At 56.3% G+C, this 17,665-nt stretch overlaps 4 protein-coding genes across 4 annotated transcripts in view; 3 read left to right on the top strand and 1 right to left on the bottom strand.

Moving 5' to 3' along the window:
- Nucleotides 1-192: 192 nt before the first annotated feature.
- Nucleotides 193-7,681, top strand: NDUFS2 (NADH:ubiquinone oxidoreductase core subunit S2). The gene is made up of 13 exons (XM_015564589.1): nt 193-241; nt 3,251-3,441; nt 4,705-4,825; nt 4,933-5,045; nt 5,306-5,380; nt 5,517-5,594; nt 5,719-5,804; nt 5,995-6,114; nt 6,667-6,796; nt 6,997-7,092; nt 7,232-7,315; nt 7,436-7,493; nt 7,644-7,681. Exons 1-13 carry the CDS (start codon nt 193-195, stop codon nt 7,679-7,681), a joined length of 1,239 nt encoding a protein of 412 aa, XP_015420075.1.
- A 505-nt stretch (nt 7,682-8,186) lies between these two features.
- On the top strand, nt 8,187-11,105 carry FCER1G (Fc fragment of IgE receptor Ig). The gene is made up of 5 exons (XM_006764737.2): nt 8,187-8,470; nt 10,025-10,116; nt 10,241-10,273; nt 10,559-10,579; nt 10,737-11,105. The coding sequence occupies exons 1-5, from the start codon at nt 8,422-8,424 to the stop codon at nt 10,797-10,799; spliced, it is 258 nt and encodes an 85-aa protein (XP_006764800.1). The 5' UTR covers nt 8,187-8,421; the 3' UTR covers nt 10,800-11,105.
- A 2,344-nt stretch (nt 11,106-13,449) lies between these two features.
- Nucleotides 13,450-14,369, bottom strand: APOA2 (apolipoprotein A-II; the record flags this gene model as incomplete). Its single annotated transcript, XM_015564591.1, is given in 3 exon segments — nt 13,450-13,833; nt 14,149-14,258; nt 14,260-14,369. Coding segments are annotated over 3 exon segments (561 nt in total), but the record flags the coding sequence as incomplete, so codon positions are not given.
- Nucleotides 14,370-17,010: 2,641 nt separating this feature from the next.
- The window catches only part of TOMM40L (translocase of outer mitochondrial membrane 40 homolog (yeast)-like), a 2,831-nt gene continuing 2,176 nt past the window's right edge, over nt 17,011-17,665 (top strand). The window contains exons 1-2 of the mRNA XM_015564586.1: nt 17,011-17,119; nt 17,364-17,440. Of these exons, the coding sequence (XP_015420072.1) occupies nt 17,011-17,119; nt 17,364-17,440 (186 nt within the window). The remainder of the gene's footprint in view (nt 17,120-17,363; nt 17,441-17,665) is intronic.

Consider the following 17,665-nt stretch of genomic DNA (forward strand, 5'->3'; position numbering starts at 1 on the left):
AGCTGGTTCTGCAGGGCTGCGGGGCCCGTGCCCGGCGCTCGGCATGGAAGGACCCAGGCCTCCTCCCGGCCTGCCCCCCGAGCGGGGTGGGAGCAGGAACCAGCACTGCTCAGCCTGTGCCTTGAACTCCCTAGAGGTGCCCGGCAGTGGCAGCCAGATGTGGAGTGGGCCGAGCAGTTTGGGGGAGCGGTCATGTACCCCACCAAGGAGACAGCCCACTGGAAGCCTCCACCCTGGAATGGTGAGTGCCAGCGCCCTGCCCACCTGACTCGTGCCGCCGAGCTCGGTCTTCGCAGGCCGTGCAGCTCACCAAACACAGGAACAGTGACCGTCCGAGGTGCTTGTCACCTAGCGACGGAGCAGAACAACATTCCAGGAGAAGGAAAGAGGTCCCTACCAAGGATTTTTTTAAAGATGACATTAAATTTCTATATATACATATATATTAATTGATTTCAGAGAGGAAGGGAGAGGGAGAGAGAGGAACATCGATGATGAGAGACAATCATGGATAGGCTGCCTCCTGCACGCCCCACACTGGGGATGGAGCCCGCAACCTGGGCAGGTGCCCTGACCGGGAATTGAACCGGGACCTCCTGGTCCATGGGTCGACGCTCAACCACTGAGCCGTGTGGCCGGACTCCACCAAATTTATATCTTTAGCTTCAACTTTTCCCAGAGGTTCAGTAGACAGTATGTTTCCATCTGCCTGGCTGGGCGAGGTGGCTTTCCCAGTCACACAGAGGAAACCTTCCTGAACACAAACATTTTTTTTCTCCCTGAAAACCAGTCTTTCCACTTTGACTTTTTGATTTGGTACAGTGGCACTGCTTTCTCCTAACCTCAGAATTGACACTTTTTAGTCACCTTGGCTCAGTTTTCTCTTGCCTTCCGTCTGTGCCCAGTAAGTCACCAAGCCCTGCAGCTCTTTCCTCATGTACATTAGGGCACCTCTCCCTTTGTGTCCAGATGTATTTTGTGTCAGACCTTGGTTGTTTCAGGAGTCTCTTCACAGGCCTCCTGCCCTGACCTGCTATCTAATGCAGTGTCATGGCCTTCATTGTCCCCAAAGATCCGTTTACCATGTCAATCATTGTCATGCTCTAAAACCTTTAAAGGCACAGTTACTTTTCTTTTCTTTTTTTTAATATATTTTATTGATTTCAGAGAGGAAGGGAAAGGGAAAGAAAGATAGAAACATCAATGATGAGAGAGAAGCATTGATCAGCTGCCTCCTGCATGCCCCCCACTGTGTATTCCCCATACTGGCTCGAGCCCACAACTCAGGCATATGCCCTTGACCAGAATCGATCCTCGGACCCTTCAGTCCACAGGCTGATGCTCTATCTACTGAGCCAAACCAGCTAGGGCTCCAGTTACTTTTCAGAAATCTCACAGTAAAAATAGCTGGGTGCTTACATATCCTATGTGTTTTGTATGCATTATCTCACGTAGTCCAGACAACAATCCTCTGAGAGTGATACTAGTATTATCCCAACTTCGAGGACATTATAGTGCAGGGAGATTAAAACTTGACCAAGGACACACAGGTGGAATTGTGCTCAGATCTGTCTGACTCCACAAAGCCCACAGTGAAGAATTTTGCTTTAAAAGTTGGGCTCTGGTATTAAATCTCAATTCTCTATTTACCAGTGAATAAAATACCTACTTCACAGCACTACTGTTAGGAGTAAATGAGGTAATAAAAACAGAAGCCACTTAGTGCAGTGATTGGCACATGGCAAATCTCCCATAGTGCTGTTATTAATAGTAGCACTGCCCGACCCCGTTTGGCTCAGTGGATAGAGCGTCGGCCTGTGATCTGAAAGGTCCCAGGCTCGATTCCGGTCAAGGGCACATGCCCAGGTTGTGGGCTCGATTCCCAGTGGGGGGGTTGCAGGAGGCAGCCGATTAGTGATTCTCTTTCATCATTGATGTTTCCATCTCTCTCTCCCTCTTCCTTCCTCTCTGAAATCAATAAAAAAAAGTAGAAAATATTTAAACAAAATAGTAGCACTGCCTGCCCGGGGCAGGTAAGAGTCCCAGAAACACTGTTTACATCAAGATTGACCCATGTGGATTCCACACCTGGGCAGTCTCTTCTCTCTGTCTCCGAGTCATTTGAACTTAAGAACTAGCTCAGGTCTTCACAGTGCTTTTCTCTCCCTTCAAATACTTCATGGCTGAGCCACTGAATTGGTAACTCATCAGTTTGGCCTGTGTTACTAGTTTCTCACAGGTACTTATTTCCTAAATTAAATTGTAACATTCTTTTTTTTAAAATATATATTTTTTTAAATTGATTTCAGAGAGGAAGGCAGAGGGAGAGAGAGATAGAAACGTCAATGATGAGAACCATTGATCAGCTGCCTCCTGCATGCCCCCGACTGGGGATCCAGCTCACAACCCGGACATCAAACCCAGGACCCTTCAGTCCACAGGCCGACACTCTGTCCACTGAGCCAGGCCATCTAGGGCTCACTTGTAACATTTCTTGAGGGTCAGTCCAGTCATTTGATAGTAGTCAGAGTTAAATGTCCAGTCCTGGCTGGTGTGGCTCGGTTGGTTGGTGTCGTCCTGTGCACCGAAAGTTGCCAGATTGGTTTCTGGTCAGGGCACATGCCTGGGTTGTGGGCTCGATCCCCGATAGGGGGCATGCAGGAGGCAGCCGACCCATGATTCTCTCTTGTCATTGATGTTTCTGTCTCTCTCCCATTTCCTGGTGGGTCATCAGGTGCATTTGGAGAGCAGTGCATCCTAGTGGTTAAGAGTGTGGACTTTGAAATAAAAAACAAACAAAGAAAAAGAAGGAGTGTGGATCTTGGAGCTGAACAGGCTGAGTCCAGTCCAGGCTCTGCCGGTGTGTGAAGTCATTTATCCTTTCTGGCCTCAGTTTTGCCATTAAAATGAGGTAACAAAAGTACCTAGTCCTCATATGGCTGTTGTGAGAATTAATTAAAATAAGTAAAATGGTTAGAGTAGTGCAGGGCACATAATAAGGGCTATATAGGTGTTAGCTATTATTATTATTATTATTATTATTACTCCTAGTACTACAAGGGTATTCTGGGTGATGTGGGAAGAGTGGGTTTGTCGTTGTCGTCCCTCTCCTCAGAAAGCTTTTCCCACCCAGTGGTCCTCCTGGAGATTAGGAAACTAACTGTGCAGAGCAGGGAAAGGCTAACCCTGCTGCTTCTTGGGGCACTCAAGGGAGTTGCCGTTTGGCTCTGAACTATTTCCCACTTCTCAGCTGTGGACCCTCCGAAGGACACAATGGTGTCAAACCTGACCCTGAACTTTGGGCCCCAGCACCCAGCAGCCCATGGTGTGTTACGCCTGGTGATGGAGCTGAGTGGGGAGATGGTGCGGAAGTGTGACCCTCACATCGGGCTGCTGCACCGAGGCACCGAGAAGCTCATTGAATACAAGACCTACCTGCAGGTGTGGGCACACAGAGACCTGTGCACGGGACCTGGGCATTGCCAGCTGGCTGTCCCCAAAGCTCCAGGGGTGGAGGAATGTGAGGGAGTCGCCTGTGGAGGTTGTGAGGACAGTGTTGGTTGGGAGGAGGGAGGGTTGTGGCAGGGATGCAGGACTTGAATCATCTGGACTCAGTTTACCTAGTAGGAATTCTTTGTAGCCAGAGTCGCACTCCCAGCTTTTCTTGGGCTGTCTTTTGGCTGCCCCGTGTCCTTCCTGTAGTGCCTCAGTTTCCCTGCTCTTATATTGCACTAAAATGTCAAAGCCAGGGTCCCTAGTGGGCAGGGACAGAGGAGAGAGACATCAGCTCCCCAGGATTAACAGCTGAATATTGTATCTTCCAGCTGTTTGCTTGCTTTCGAAATACTCAGTGAGTCAGAGTGACCAGGAGGGAGTCTGTGACAGAGTTTGACATTTTTAAGAGAACTGTGTGACCCAAGTGGTGAGGGTCAGAGTTAAAGGAACTGGATCTGGGGTAGGAACCTGACCTTTTTTCACTGTCATGAAGAAAGGTCTTGAGAGAGGGTGATGGGTTTGGATGAAGAACCAGCCAGCCAGATTGCGCTTTCCCTGGAGATTGCAGGCAGTGGTGGCTTTTGGTCCCAGAGTCCATGGAGTTCACCCTGCAGCACTGCCCAGTCGCAGTGACATCAGTGCGAGAACTGGCTGTCCCCACGAGGGCACCAGCTCCGCCTCCTTCCTGGAAGCTCACAGCTGGGCTTAGAGCCTGGTGTTCCGGGAAGGAGTCCTTCCCGCCAGAAACAAAGCCCACCTTCTTACGTCTGAGCTCCGGCACGGGGACCCCTAAGACCGATGGCCTGGAGGACGGTTGGCAGTGGGGTGCTGGACCCCGGTCATCCTGTCACAGGGCAGATGGTTAAATTTTGGGGAATTTTGTGAACCAGTAGTTAAAATAGCCACTGTTAAAATTAAATGATACTGGTTTGCGATTTAATATGTTATTTTAAAAACCAAGGCAAGAAGTACTCAGAACTCGCCAGGCTTTGCTGGGCCGTGCTCTGGGATGCTAGCTCTCGTGTCTGTGCTGCCCAGACCTGTGTTCAGTTATGTGACATGGGAGCTGGAAATTGTTCCTGGTCAGAGTGTTTTCACTGAGGATCCTGGCAAACCTGACGCAGGGTCCCTGCCCAGCACACTGGGGGGATGAGGTACCCTTGAGGGCTCCTGGCCCTGAGAGGGGACCTGGTTCCTCCCTCTTCCCAGGCCCTTCCGTACTTTGACCGACTGGACTACGTGTCCATGATGTGCAATGAGCAGGCTTACTCGCTGGCTGTGGAGAAGTTGCTGAACATCCGGCCTCCTCCGCGGGCACAGTGGATCCGAGGTACGCCCAGCCTCTCCCGGGCCCGGCTTAGTGTGCAGATCCCGCTCTCCCAAGGCCGGCTGTCAGCCTGGGTCCTTGGCCCCTTTCTTGTCCTCCCCTCTCTGCAGTGCTGTTTGGGGAAATCACACGGCTGTTGAACCACATCATGGCTGTGACCACACATGCCTTGGACATTGGGGCCATGACCCCTTTCTTCTGGATGTTTGAAGAAAGGGAGAAGGTATGAGAAGGCGGGAAGAATAGGAATGGCGAAGGAGATGAGGAAGTGGAGAAGGCCTGAAGGAGAAATGAGACTGAAACGAGAGAGGACGCAGGGGGAACACTTAGGGGAGGAGGTTTATTTAACCTGGGTTATATTCTTTTTTTAGGGGCCAGTTAGAGTCTTTAGGGACTCTGTTGTGAGGGGCAGGGGAGTGTACCACCATGTGGTCAGACTTAGGGCCAGGACTTTGTCTCCAATTCCCTGTGTGTCCCATCCAGATGTTTGAGTTCTACGAGCGAGTATCTGGGGCTCGGATGCATGCGGCTTACATCCGCCCAGGAGGTGTGCACCAGGTGAGCAGTCTCCCAGTTCCGTCCCCGCTCATGTCCTTCGCGACCACTCGGGGGCAGCGCTGGCTGACTGAAAAGCCACCGTGTGGCCCTGGCCAGAGGCTCTGCTGTGCTCACTGTCACTCTCTCTGGCTCCTAGGACTTACCCCTTGGGCTTATGGATGACATTTACCAGTTTTCTAAAAACTTCTCTCTTCGGATTGATGAGGTGGAGGAGGTGAGATGGGAGTCATGGGGAAAATTCCTCTTTTCTCCCCAAGCCCGTTTTGTGGGGTTTTGGTCCCCGGTGCTGAAAGACACGGAGGTGTTGGACGTTTCAAAGGTGTTTTCTTGGCTAACAGATGCTGACCAACAACAGGATCTGGCGGAATCGGACAGTTGACATTGGGGTTGTAACTGCCGAAGACGCGCTGAACTACGGCTTTAGGTGGAGGACTAGGCTTCTCCCCTGGGGGTGGGGCTTCTGGACTGAGAGTATGGCTTCCTGGACCTTCCTGGCCACACTCTGAGTTTGTCTCCCGCCCAGAGCCGGGGGCGGGGGGAGGGAGGTTTAAGGGAGGGAGGGTGCCTTTCTTGGTGTGTGGAGAGCAGCCCTTGTTGCTGTCTCACCTCTGCAGCGGGGTGATGCTGCGGGGCTCAGGCATCCAGTGGGACCTGCGGAAGACCCAGCCCTATGACGTCTATGACCAGGTGGACTTTGATGTTCCAATCGGCTCCCGAGGGGACTGCTATGACAGGTGAGGCCCAGGTCCTCCTCTAGCGCACGGTCCAGCTGCTTTCTTCCCTGTGTGTGTGAGTGCTTTTCAGAGCACTTCCCTGTGGCGCCTTGTTTTGCCTGGCGGTGTCCTTCTGTCGTAGAACTAGTGTGGGCTGCATCTGACCGCTGAGGAAGCTGAGGCATGAAGGGCAGAGAAGAGCCCAGGATTATTCCGTTAGAGTTGAGACTAGACTCCTGACCCAGGTTCTTCCCACCAGATCCTCAGCTTTGCATCTCGTTCCTGTGTACTGACCCTGAGTGAGATTTCCTGTTGCTTTTGAGTCTGTCTGACTCTCACCCATTCTGTACTCCAGGGAGTGTTTAAGATGGTGATTAAAGAGGGAAATGCTACTGGACAGGGTCGGAGAAAATTAGGAGGGGACTTGGGGACAGGCCCAGTACCAGAACCGGAAGACTGCAGGCTTGCTGTGGTGGCCAGGCCACGCCCAGGTGCTCGGCTAGGAGAGGAATTAGGGAATCCCAGCGCTTTTCAGGTCGGAGCCTCTGCTCAGGGCTCTCTCGTCTCCTTCAGGTACCTGTGCCGGGTGGAGGAGATGCGCCAGTCCCTTCGAATCATCTCTCAGTGTCTGAACAAGATGCCTCCTGGGGAGATCAAGGTTGATGATGCCAAAGTGTCTCCGCCCAAGCGAGCCGAGATGAAGGTAGCTGGGCAAGGAGGGGAGGTCCCACAGGGCAAGCGAGAGGATCCTGGGATTCAGTCCGTTTGCAGAGAGCTCACTGTATGAGCCTCCAGCCCCTGTGGTCCCGTCCTCTGTCTTCTCTGAGGGGAGAGGCTGCTTCCTGTGCGGCGTGGCGAGTGAGGCTGTGGGTCTGGGGTATTGATGCTCCTCTCTCCCTCCAGACGTCTATGGAGTCCCTGATCCATCACTTTAAGTTGTACACTGAGGGCTACCAGGTTCCTCCGGGGGCCACGTACACAGCCATTGAGGCTCCTAAGGTGAGAGGAGGGGAGGGAAACCTTGGCGAGGAGTGGGCGGTTGGAGACATGTTGGTGAGGGTGTGGGTGACGAGAGGGTCAGCTGGCGAGGAGCAGCTCCTTTCTGCTGGTGGCAGCCGTCTCCTTCTTCCTCGGGCAGGGAGAGTTTGGGGTGTACCTGGTGTCTGATGGCAGCAGCCGCCCTTATCGATGCAAGATCAAGGCTCCTGGTTTTGCCCACCTGGTAAGAACCAGTCCCGATGATTCTGACTCCACTGTGGTTGCCCTTGGTTGAGATTTCTGTGAACTTCCCTCTCGTCTACCCTGATAGCCTTGCTAACGCTCTTGTTTCCTCCATTTTCAGGCTGGTTTGGACAAGATGTCTAAAGGACACATGCTGGCAGATGTCGTTGCCATCATAGGTACGAGGCTGTTGTGTAGACAGAGGCACTGGGCCCCTGTGTGGGGACAGAATCTGGACACTTCCTGTTCCGCAGAGACTCGGGGTGTGGACTCCGATCCTCAGTCCCTGGGTCCTGGGTGACAGCACTTTCTCCTCCCCGGCCTCCTAGGCACCCAGGATATTGTGTTTGGCGAAGTCGACCGGTGAGCAGGGCAGCAGCACTTCATCTCCCTGCCTCTCGACTTCTGTGCGGAGCCTGTCATCGCTGGAAGCGGGCTGTGTGTGCATGACACTCAGCTGTTAGGTTTTCTGTGCGTGTTCTAGAAAAGAAAGGAATAAATTAGCCGCCTCTGGCCCCTATGCCAGAGCCTCTTATGTCTTAGTATCTGTCTTTCATTTTCATGGGAAACTTGAGTGTTTGTTAACCGTGTACTTCTCTGTTAGATTCTGTTCTTAGCAGTTTTTCCTGTTCCTCTCCGCCCCTTCTCTGACTCTTGTCCTTTCCACTTCTCCATTCCCCATTTCCTCTTTTCCCTCAGCGCCCCCCCTGCCCAGACCTTGGTGCCCACACAGACCAGTCCCCCTCGAATCAGGGCTGGGGACGTCCCTGGCGGAGAGGAAAGGGCTTGCATGGGTCCCAGGGAGCCAGGGGGCGGCTCTCCCAGGTGTGTCTCTGAGCAGGGCTGTGTGGGAAGGGGGTGGGAGTCCCCTCCTGTGGAGGCAGAGCCCCAGTGACTGGACGCCCGAGGCGGAAGGGCCCAGACCGCTTTGCTCCCTTAGTTGGCCCTTCCGGGAGCCGCCTGGTTTCTAGCGCAGGAAGGGGAAGGGGCCAGAGCTGGGGGAGGCGTGGCAGGAAGGGGGGAACTCTGTGGTCAGGGAGCTGCTCACCAGCACAGCTGCGCCGGCCCTCAGCTGCGCTCCGCCTGCCGCCCCTCCGCCCGCCCAAGATGATTCCCACGGCGCTCCTGCTCGCACTCCTTTTGGTTGGACAAGCAGGTGAGGGCTTGCTGAGGGACCGTGAACTAGACTCCCAGGTGGGAGTCAAGGGCATATGGGCAGGCGAGGCAGGGACCCCTGGGGGGGGCAGGAGTGGGCAGCTGGGCACAGGGACTCAGACTGGGGCTGTGTGGTTCCATCCGGCACAAAAGTCAGCTTCCTCCTTCCTTGTCCCCAGCTTAGGATGGACAGGCACCCCGGAGCTGCAGCTGGCAGGGAGGGAGGGTGTGACACACAAAATGGGCTGGTTTCCTGTGGGGCCTTTGGTGTTGTCCAGGAGGAGCTGGCCTCAGCTGCCTAAGTGGTATCTTTCAAGTGCCTGTGGGAGCAGAGGCCTGGCCTCGTGTGTGGGAGGGAGGCCAGGCTAGCCAAGCAGATGTGATGGCTGCTTCCGTGTGTCATGGCTGACATGCACCTCCCGGCAGCCGCAGCGGAGGGTGGGCAGTGACCATCTAGAGACCTGAGCCTCCTCGGGAACCGGACAGGAATGGGAAAGGCTCCGCGGTCAGTGTGTGCACTCGCCTGTTCCTCTCAGGGCTGTCTTGTGTGAATGTTTACAAGGTGGATGGTTGTGGCTGCAGTTTGGGGGGAACAGGGTTAGTGAAACTGAAGGGAATTTGGGGGAATTGAAAGATGGAAGGTGGCACCAACCCAGCTATGAAGGTGGAAGGGTCTGAGAGCAGCCGGGCGATGGGAGCGCCGCTGAGGCCTGGGGAGGGCACCGGCTGAGGGCGGAAGGCTCGGCTTTGCTGCCAGTGTCACTGACTGTGCCCTGAGGGAGCTGCTTCGCTTCCTTGGGCCTTGGTTTCGTCAGCGGTGAGATGGCGACGGTGTTTCCCAAACAGGGCAGCCTTGAGATTTGTGCAACAGGGAGTGTGAAAGACTTCGTCGCAGAATAAAAGTCACAGCCCGGGAGCCCATGTGACAGCGGCCAGGGTGATGGGGCAGATAGGAGCTCAGACCCTATTTTACTTCTTTAATTGCACAAACTTCCTCTCGGTGGCCAGGGTGTGAGGAACAGGGTAGAGTCCCACAGAGACACCCCGTCCCCGAGACGGAATCTCAGCGGGGCCTTCCCTGGGGGACTGTGCCGGGCGGGGCATCCCTGAGCCAGGGAAGCAGCTGCCTGGCTTTTACATGCCCAAGTGTCTGGTGGGCAGAGCAGCGTGCGCCGAGGCCAGATGACCAACAACAGTAATGGCCTTCCCGCCCTTCCCCAGCTCACACCCTTCCTGTCCAGCTCTCAGCCACAGGTCACAGGACTGAGCAGAGACACTGCTGTGGTTTCTTCACTGACATTGTCACTGCCTTCCCCGCGCCCTGCCCTCCGGGCTGAGGTTTTGGGTTTTGCCCAGTGAACTCAGATGAGTCCCTTGAGGGCTATGAAGTGCTCAGCCGGGCCTGAGGAGCCCCAGTGCTCGCAGGAAAGTCAGGCTGAGGAGAGGAATCCAGAGAAAGAGCAAGCTTCCCTGCAGAGCACCCCCAGGCCCGGCCTCCCTCCCAGGGCCCTCCCTTCCCTGACGCCCTCCCCATGGGCACCCTCTCTCCCCTCAGAGGCCCTGGGAGAGCCTCAGATCTGCTACATCCTGGATGCAATCCTGTTTCTATACGGGATCATCCTAACCCTGCTCTACTGCCGACTCAAGGTGAGGCTGGGCAGGTGGGTGGGCAGTGGTGGCAGCATGGCTTTGAGGAGGAATACACCACGTTTGGAAGGAAGGGGGATGGGCCACTAACATTGCTCTTACTAATGACCTTCCTCTACTCCAGATCCAGGTGCGAAAGGCAGCTGTAGCCTATCAGGTATGGAACCCCCTCCCCACACCCGGGTATCAACAATTTTGCAGACTCAGCCCTTCTGGGCTATAGCTTTGGGGTCTGCAGCCCCTGGGAGGTGAATTTCAGGTGTTGACCTGCATAAGCTTCAGAGACCCACTTCCCACCTCACCCTACCCACCTTGCCATCCAGCCAAGTCACGGGTGACAAGTCCCACCCCCGGCTGATAATGTCCCTGGGTGCGGAAGAAGATGCTGGGGGGCCCTGGAGGATGTGTGGGTCTCTGACAAGTTGCTCCTTTGCCTCCACAGAAGTCAGATGGCATTTACACGGTGAGTGAGTTGCCCTCCCCCCCCCCTCCCCCCAATCCCAGGACGTCAGCAGAGGAGAGTGGATTTTGAGTGACCTTGGAAGGGCAGGGTCTGTGGGGGTTAGTGGGAGCCGTGGAGGGACTCAAGCTCCTGACGGTCCTCTGACCTTCACCTCTAGGGCCTGAGCCCCCGGAACCAGGAGACTTATGAGACGCTGAAGCATCAGAAACCAACAGAGTAACTAGGACAGATGCCCTTGGTCACGTCCTCCTTCTGCTCCAGTTCCCACCCAGTCCCATGGTTGACACCACATATGCCTCCCGCCATTAATGCCGCAGACCTCCCCTGTAAAGACGCTATGCCCCCATGGATGGACCCATTGGTTCCTCCTCCCTGCCCCAGGCCTGTGCTCAGATCCTGCTCATTAATGTGCATATTCTAGTCTCCCCTGACCTCCCCCAACCGCCCCCCCTCCTCCCTCCTCCCAGTTCCCACCAGGCAATGGGACGGGAGCAGCACCAATAAAGCTGCCTCAGACTGGGCTCCACTCCTTGCTTCCTTCCTCGGACACGTAGACTCTGCAAGGCTCTGGCTGGGACTGCAGAGCCAGTGGGAGCAAGGCAGAGGCTCATGCCTGACTCCCAGAGCTCAGTGTCCAACGCCAGGCTGTTTTGCTCAACTGAAGGGCAAATGCTGCTGTGAGGGGACAAAGGAGACCCCTGGCCCCAGGCCTCTAGTTTGAGCAGGAGCAGGGTCTTCCGTGTTGGGATTCTGGGCACATTCAGAGACCTTCGAACCTGAGAAGTGACTTCTGGGCTGTGGGAAAGCCTGGCTGCCCAGCCTCAGAGAGTGACCAATCCGATCACAGTGGGGTCAGAGTGGGAGCTCAGGGTGCATGGCGCAGCCTGGCCACAGCCCAGCGTCAGGAGGGGCGATGTGAGGAAGGCCCTGCCGCTCCCCAGGGAAGGTTGCAGGGACAGTGGGTTCTCAGCAGGTCCTGGGGCAGGAGGGGCCTTAGTGGAACAGGGAGGGATTGGATGTGGGCAAGACAGAGGGGACAAGACAAGTTGGGTCCTCATGGGGGGGAGCTCCTTGAATGCATAGGTGGGCGGTGAAGGAACCCCCTCAGGCCTGTGCCGTTTCCAGCAGGAGGCCGGATTCCCAGGAAGGATGTTGTTTTCAGAGAGAGAGAGAGAGAGAGAGAGAGAGAGAGAAAGAAGCACTTGTCGCCTTCTGTATGTGCCCTGACTCCAGGGATCGAATCTGCAACCCAGGTACATGCCCTTGACTGGGAATTGAGCCCGTGACCCCTTAGTGCGTGGGCTGGTGCTCTAACAACTGAGAGCACTGATCGGGGTTCCTTCTTTCTTTGAGAGCGAGAGAAAGAGAAACATTGATCGGTTGCCCCTGGGTATGTGCCCTAAGAAACCCTCCACCTTCCAGCATATTGGATGATGCTCCAACCAACAGGGCCACACCGGCCAGGGCTGGAAGTCTTTGCATCCCATCTGCTGCGGCCCGTCCTGCCCCAGACCCAGCAGCCCTCTCAGATGGGTCTCTGCTCTGTGCCCAGGCCACCCAGGTCGGGCAGTTCTTTCCTCTCAGTGACTCACACTTGTCAACGCACTTTCCCAGCTCCTGTACCACTCGCTCTGCTCACTGACCCCGTGAGTACCCACTCTCTGTAGTGTAACCTGTCAAGTTAAACTAGGCTATCCTGCAAGTGACAGCCTGCGGTCTGTCCTGTACGCGCCAGCACACGAGACCCCAAGGTCCTGGGAAAGAAGGGGGGAGGGCGGCCCTGAGGCTGAGGTCAGCGGTACGCGGAAGGAACGGAGCCTAGCCTCGTCTGAAGGCAGTCTCTCAGATGAGACGTGGGAAATGCCCGGGAGGGAAGCGCTGTCTGGCCTGAGCCGTCGGGTGGGCGTGCGTTTCGGACAATGCCTCTGCTTCCTCGCCTTGCACACCCACCCAGCCCGCTTCTGTTCTGCTGGGATTTAATCCAGGCATCATGGCTCCCAGCATCTCTAGTCCCACATGTCCACCCAACGGGAGCTTGCCAGGCCTTGAACTGGCTGTGGTGTCTGCTGGTTCCAGGCTCTCCAATGGCCGCTGGGCCAGGGCTGTGACAGCACCCAGATAAGAGGGGAGGGTGTGGAAAGGTGTCCCCAGATAGGGGTCCAGGTGAGAGCAGTGTGGGGAGAGTGAGCTGCACCTTTTACTGTAGGCTGGGGGGCGGGGAGGGGAAGCAGGCAATGTTCCCCGGCTCAGAAGGGGAGGGAGGGCCTTGGGGGACATCTCTGGGTTCGCTTTTTGGAAGCTTTCCCCTATTCATAGGCCAGTGATGGCGAACCCTTTGAGCTCGGCGTGCCAGCAATTTGAAAAACCGTAACTTAACTCTGGTGCCGTGTCACATATAGAAATTTTTTGATATTTGCAACCATAGTAAAACAAAGACTTATATTTTTGATATTTATTTTATATATTTAAATGCCATTTAACAAAGAAAAATCAACCAAAAAAATGAGTTTGCGTGTCACCTCTGACACGCGTGTCGTAGGTTCGCCATCACTGCCATAGGATGATGGTGAGGAGCTTCTGAGGGAGGCCTTGTTTCCTGTGCTTGCCCGAGGCCAGGAATCCAGCATGAGTCTCTGAGTCTCATGCCTTTCTCAGGCCCTCGTCCGTGCAAAGGTTCATTTTTTTTTTTAAATATATTTTTATTGATTTCAGAGAGGAAGGGAGAGGGAGAGATAGAAACGTTAATGATGAGAGAGAATCATGGATTAGCTGCCTCCTGCACACCCCACACTGGGGATCGAGCCTGCAACCTGGGCATGTGCCTTTGACCAGGAATTGAACCTGGGACCTTTCAGTCCACAGGCCGACGCTCTATCCACTGAGCCAAACAAGCCAGGGCCATGGAATGGCTCTTCATCTCCTCAGAGCCGTCCCGGGCCTGGAGGAGACTCCACGGTGCCCACTCTGCCATTTCCCACATTTGTTTCTTGGACCCTTTCTCCACCCTTCACACCCAAGCCGCCTCTGCCTCCTGGGCTTCTGTCTTCCTCTCCCATCCTCAAAAAACTCACCATGGACTCCTTTACTGTTAATTGTAGAAGCAAGGGGTGGGGACAGAGGGCGCTGGAGGCCAGCCAGACGTGTCCTAGGGGCCAGCTTGGAGTGGCTGGGCGTCCGACAGTGATTGGGATCCACGAAGTAATTGAGGAAGCTCATCAGCTCATTCCCAGCCTTCCTGACCAGGGGTGTCACTGCTCACGTGTGTTCTCCAAGGACGCCTGGATATATGAGGGTTAGAGGTCAGGGTAAGGAACCAAGGTACTGGCAGAGGCCTTGGTGGTGGTGAGAGGTGGGACCCAAGCCCCCCAGCTCAGTGCTGGTCCTGCTGGCACGGCACAGCTCCAGGAGGAGAGGCAGCCCTCCCTCCGCTGGGAGGGAACACAGCCGGAGACAGAAACCCACAACCCAGCTGCTGGCCACAGGCCATGGGCCTGGAGGGATGAGGCAGTTGTTTTCTCCATCAAAGCTCCATTTCCGCAATCTCCACCCGAGCTCAGTCTTCTGTGGGCCCTGAACCCCCCTTGCTGAGACTTACTTGGCCTGGGCCTGGACCTCTGGGCCCTTGACTTTCTCCACCAGGTCCTTGCCATAGTCGGTCAGGGTTTGCAGGTACTGAGAACAGGCTTTGCAGGCTCTTCTCCTCTGCCTGCCTTCGGACCAAGGCTACTGGGCACACAGAAACACCCCCCTTTTTAGCTGGTCCCCAACACTGAGTCCTGGCCAGAGGTTCTCAACCTGTGGGTCGCGACCCCTTTGGTGGTGGAACGACCCTTTCACAGGGGTTGCCTAAGACCATCCTGCATATCAGATATTTCCATGACGATTCATAACAGTAGCAACATTCAGTTATGAAGTAGCAACGAAAATAATTTTATGGTTGGGTCACAACATGAGGAGCTGTACTTAAAGGGCCAGAAGGTTGAGAACCACTGGTCCTGGCCTCTGGCAACACCACTGCCAGTGCCCAGCCCAAACAGGCCTCCCACTCCAGGTCTTTGGATGGGCTCTCTGGGCTTTAGAGGGGAAATGGTCTTCATTTTGAGCCTTGCGGTTGCCAGAATCTGGGCACAGAACTGACAGATGGGCGGCCAGGACCCCTTCTTGGGACCCCCCTCCATTCCACACCCACCTTCAAGGCCAGAGATGGTGAGGAGCAGCACCACACTACAAGCACCTTCATGGTGGTGATGTGGGGAGGTGGCCTGGGAGCAGATGGAGGTGGGGCAACATTGAAGCTGGGTGGGGCCCCTTCCCAGGGTCCCTTCCTAGGTGTCCACTCCAACCAGGTCCCTCCCCTCCCCACAACTGCTTCCTACCTGGTCAGTGCCTCTATCCTTGCGCCTATGCCTGACCTGGCTGGGGAGGCAGGGCCCATGTATCTGCCTGCTTCCCCACCTCCCTGTCAGGTGACAAGGACTGTGGAGGGACATTGGGGCGGACCATGTTGGAGTAAACACGTTGGAGAGATGGGGAGGAGGGGACAAGTGCATGGGGGACGCCTGGTGCAGGCCTTCATGGAGGCAGGGTGTCCTGTAGGCCTCCTAGAGGTTCGCCCTGTTGGGGTCTGGGGCAGCAGTCCCTACGTCCGTGCTGCAGGAAGTCAGAGTGCTGTTTCTCTGGAAGCTCTGACACATCAACCCTCAGCCTCAATAACTCTGTCCCATTAGGAGTGGATTTCGTCTCCCCAACTCTACCCCGCTTCACTGCAGCTTGCAAGAGATTTTGGGGAACAGAAGAAAGGAGAAAGGAGTTGAAATTAGGGGTAGGGATGAGGGTCAGAGGGCAGGTGATTTGCTTGTCCCTTCCTCAGTTAATGTGTGATGAGACAAGGTTGAAAACATGTTGACCAATGATCACACCCTACCCCCAAAGTCAGAAAGCAGCCTCTGGTAGGAAAAGAGGTTCAGGTTAAAGAGTAAAAGTTGGAGGTCTCTGGTCATTGGATCACCTTATTAGGTAGAGGTGGTAGCCAGCAAAAGTGAATCCGCAGGGGCCACAGCACCCCTCTGCCCAGATAGCAGGGAGGGAGGAAATTCCCAGGGCATTTGGGTGAAGTCGGCTGAATAGGTATCAGCAGCATTTGCATCTTTCACTTTTTTGCCATCAAAGTGCAGGCAGGACATTCCCGGGAGTTGCGGGGGTGAAGATGCGAGGCCCAGCGAGGGCGCCCCTCATTTCCCTGTGGAGATCCCAGTGCTGGAAGGCACCCCACTGACTCCCGCCTGGCCCTGGAGTGGAGCGCACTTGGGGGCGGGCCCATATTCCGGGATTTTATTTTCCACCTTTGCCTGGGGAATCAGGGAAGGAAGGATTAATTACAGGGGCAGCTGTTTCAGGGGCCGGATCTGCTAGAACGGAGGCTGCAGCCCCTGCTCCTCCACACCCCAGGCGCTCACACGCGGTCCCATTCCGAGAGGGAGGCAGGAGCGCGTCCTAGGGCAGCTGTGCGGCGAGCAGCTAGCATTTGCAGAGCGTCGCGGAGGCCTGGGAGGAGGAGCCCAGGCGACCCTGGGGGTGTGGGGGGCGCCGAGGGCGACTGAACCCGGTGGAAAATAAGTCTTCCCCGTCGTTCCCTCCGCCCTCTTCTCCAAGGCCGGCCCCCACGCTGTCTGGCGGAGGGAGCTTCGACGGCCCAGGTTCCACGATGCTCCCTCCAGCGTCCCGGACGCGCGCTCCCACGCCCCGACCTGGAAGCCGCGGACCAAGCCAATCAGCTCCGAGTCTCGTGAGCTGCCCGCAAGCCCCGCCTCCGCAGCGCCAAGGCTGGAGCTCTCTGGATGCGGCACCTGCCACTCTTCTGATTCCTCCTCTCCCATTGGCCCCAGGGAGATCCAGGCCGGTTATTTTTAATAGATTGGGCGGGGCCCAGTCAGGGAGGTTAAGCTCTTTAAAAGCTTCTTTTTGCCCGGTTCCAAGATGGTGCTCATGACCACGCGGAGACAGCAGCGTGAAGCCGCAGTCCTGCCATCACTCAAGATGGCTGCCCCCATCAAGATGACCGGGGTGTGCCGGGGGGAAGGGGTCAGCACGGAGGTCTGAGACGGTAAGGCGACCCCTACGTGGCGGACCTCGCCCCGGGGCCTCGGGAGGGAGAGTAGAAAGACTAGGAAGCGGGGGAGGCGTGGGGGGCTGGGGTTAGAGACGGGTGACGGGTGGGCTGTGGGGCCAAAGGTGCGACGGGACTGTGCCCGCGATGCAGCGCCCGCCCGGTGCCCTCGCCCCCGCTCTTCTCGTTCCAGGCCTATCGTCGGACCATGTGGAAGTTTCGGGGGCTGGGGAGCCGGAGGAGGGGGGGTGGGGCCCGCGGAGGGTAGAGGGAGGAAGAGCATCCTTCCCAGCTCACCCTGGCCCTCCCCGTCCTGTGGCCTGAAATGGGGAACACGTTGGGCCTGGCTCCGCTGGCGGCTTTGCCCCGCCGGAGCCCCCGTCGAGAGGAACCCCTGCCCAACCCCGGGAGCTTACTGGGACTCGCGTGTCTCGGGCGGAAGGGGCCGAGGGGGCGGGCGGTCTTGCCTGCGGGCACGCAGGGATGGGAGCAGGAAAGGGCGATCGCTCCGGGCTTCCGGCCTCAGGGAGGCCCAGCTGCCGCAATGGATGGAGCATTTTGTTGCAGAACCGGAAAGGAGGTCAGTTCCTCCAAAGCGCTGGCTGTGGCGCGCACGGGGACGGCTTCTTGGGGTCGGGGCTCCACTCTGTGCTCACTCCTCCCCTCCCTCTCTCCCACCTTCAGATGTCTTCCCAGGACAGATGGAGGGCGTGAAGCTCGTCGTCAACAAGGTTCTGAGCAGCCATTTCCAGGTGCTCCCACTTCTCTGGCCCCTCCTCACTGCGCCTCCTGCCCGGCCCCACCCTCTCCTTCCTCTGCTCCTGCCCGGCCAGGCTGCGGGATAGAGGAGGGAGGAGCCGCCTCTGACGCCCTTGCTGGTGGGACTTGTTGCTTTTAGCCAGGTGGCCCTCAGTGTGTGTTGGATAGTTGGGATTCTTGAAGGCCTGGATGGGCGGGATGGAGGGTGAGATGGGGACTGA

This window comes from Myotis davidii, unplaced genomic scaffold, assembly GCF_000327345.1.
Source record: "Myotis davidii unplaced genomic scaffold, ASM32734v1 scaffold1121, whole genome shotgun sequence".
Taxonomy (NCBI): Eukaryota; Metazoa; Chordata; class Mammalia; order Chiroptera; family Vespertilionidae; genus Myotis; species Myotis davidii.

Coding starts and splice junctions, on each gene's coding strand:
- NDUFS2 (XM_015564589.1), top strand. CDS start 193: ATGTACCCCACCAAGGAGACAGCCCACTGGAAGCCTCCACCCTGGAAT. Junction 4,826..4,932: donor GCGGGCACAGTGGATCCGAG/GTACGCCCAGCC, acceptor CCCTCTCTGCAG/TGCTGTTTGGGGAAATCACA. Junction 6,797..6,996: donor CCAAGCGAGCCGAGATGAAG/GTAGCTGGGCAA, acceptor CTCTCCCTCCAG/ACGTCTATGGAGTCCCTGAT.
- FCER1G (XM_006764737.2), top strand. CDS start 8,422: ATGATTCCCACGGCGCTCCTGCTCGCACTCCTTTTGGTTGGACAAGCA. Junction 10,274..10,558: donor AGGCAGCTGTAGCCTATCAG/GTATGGAACCCC, acceptor TTGCCTCCACAG/AAGTCAGATGGCATTTACAC. Junction 10,580..10,736: donor AGTCAGATGGCATTTACACG/GTGAGTGAGTTG, acceptor CTTCACCTCTAG/GGCCTGAGCCCCCGGAACCA.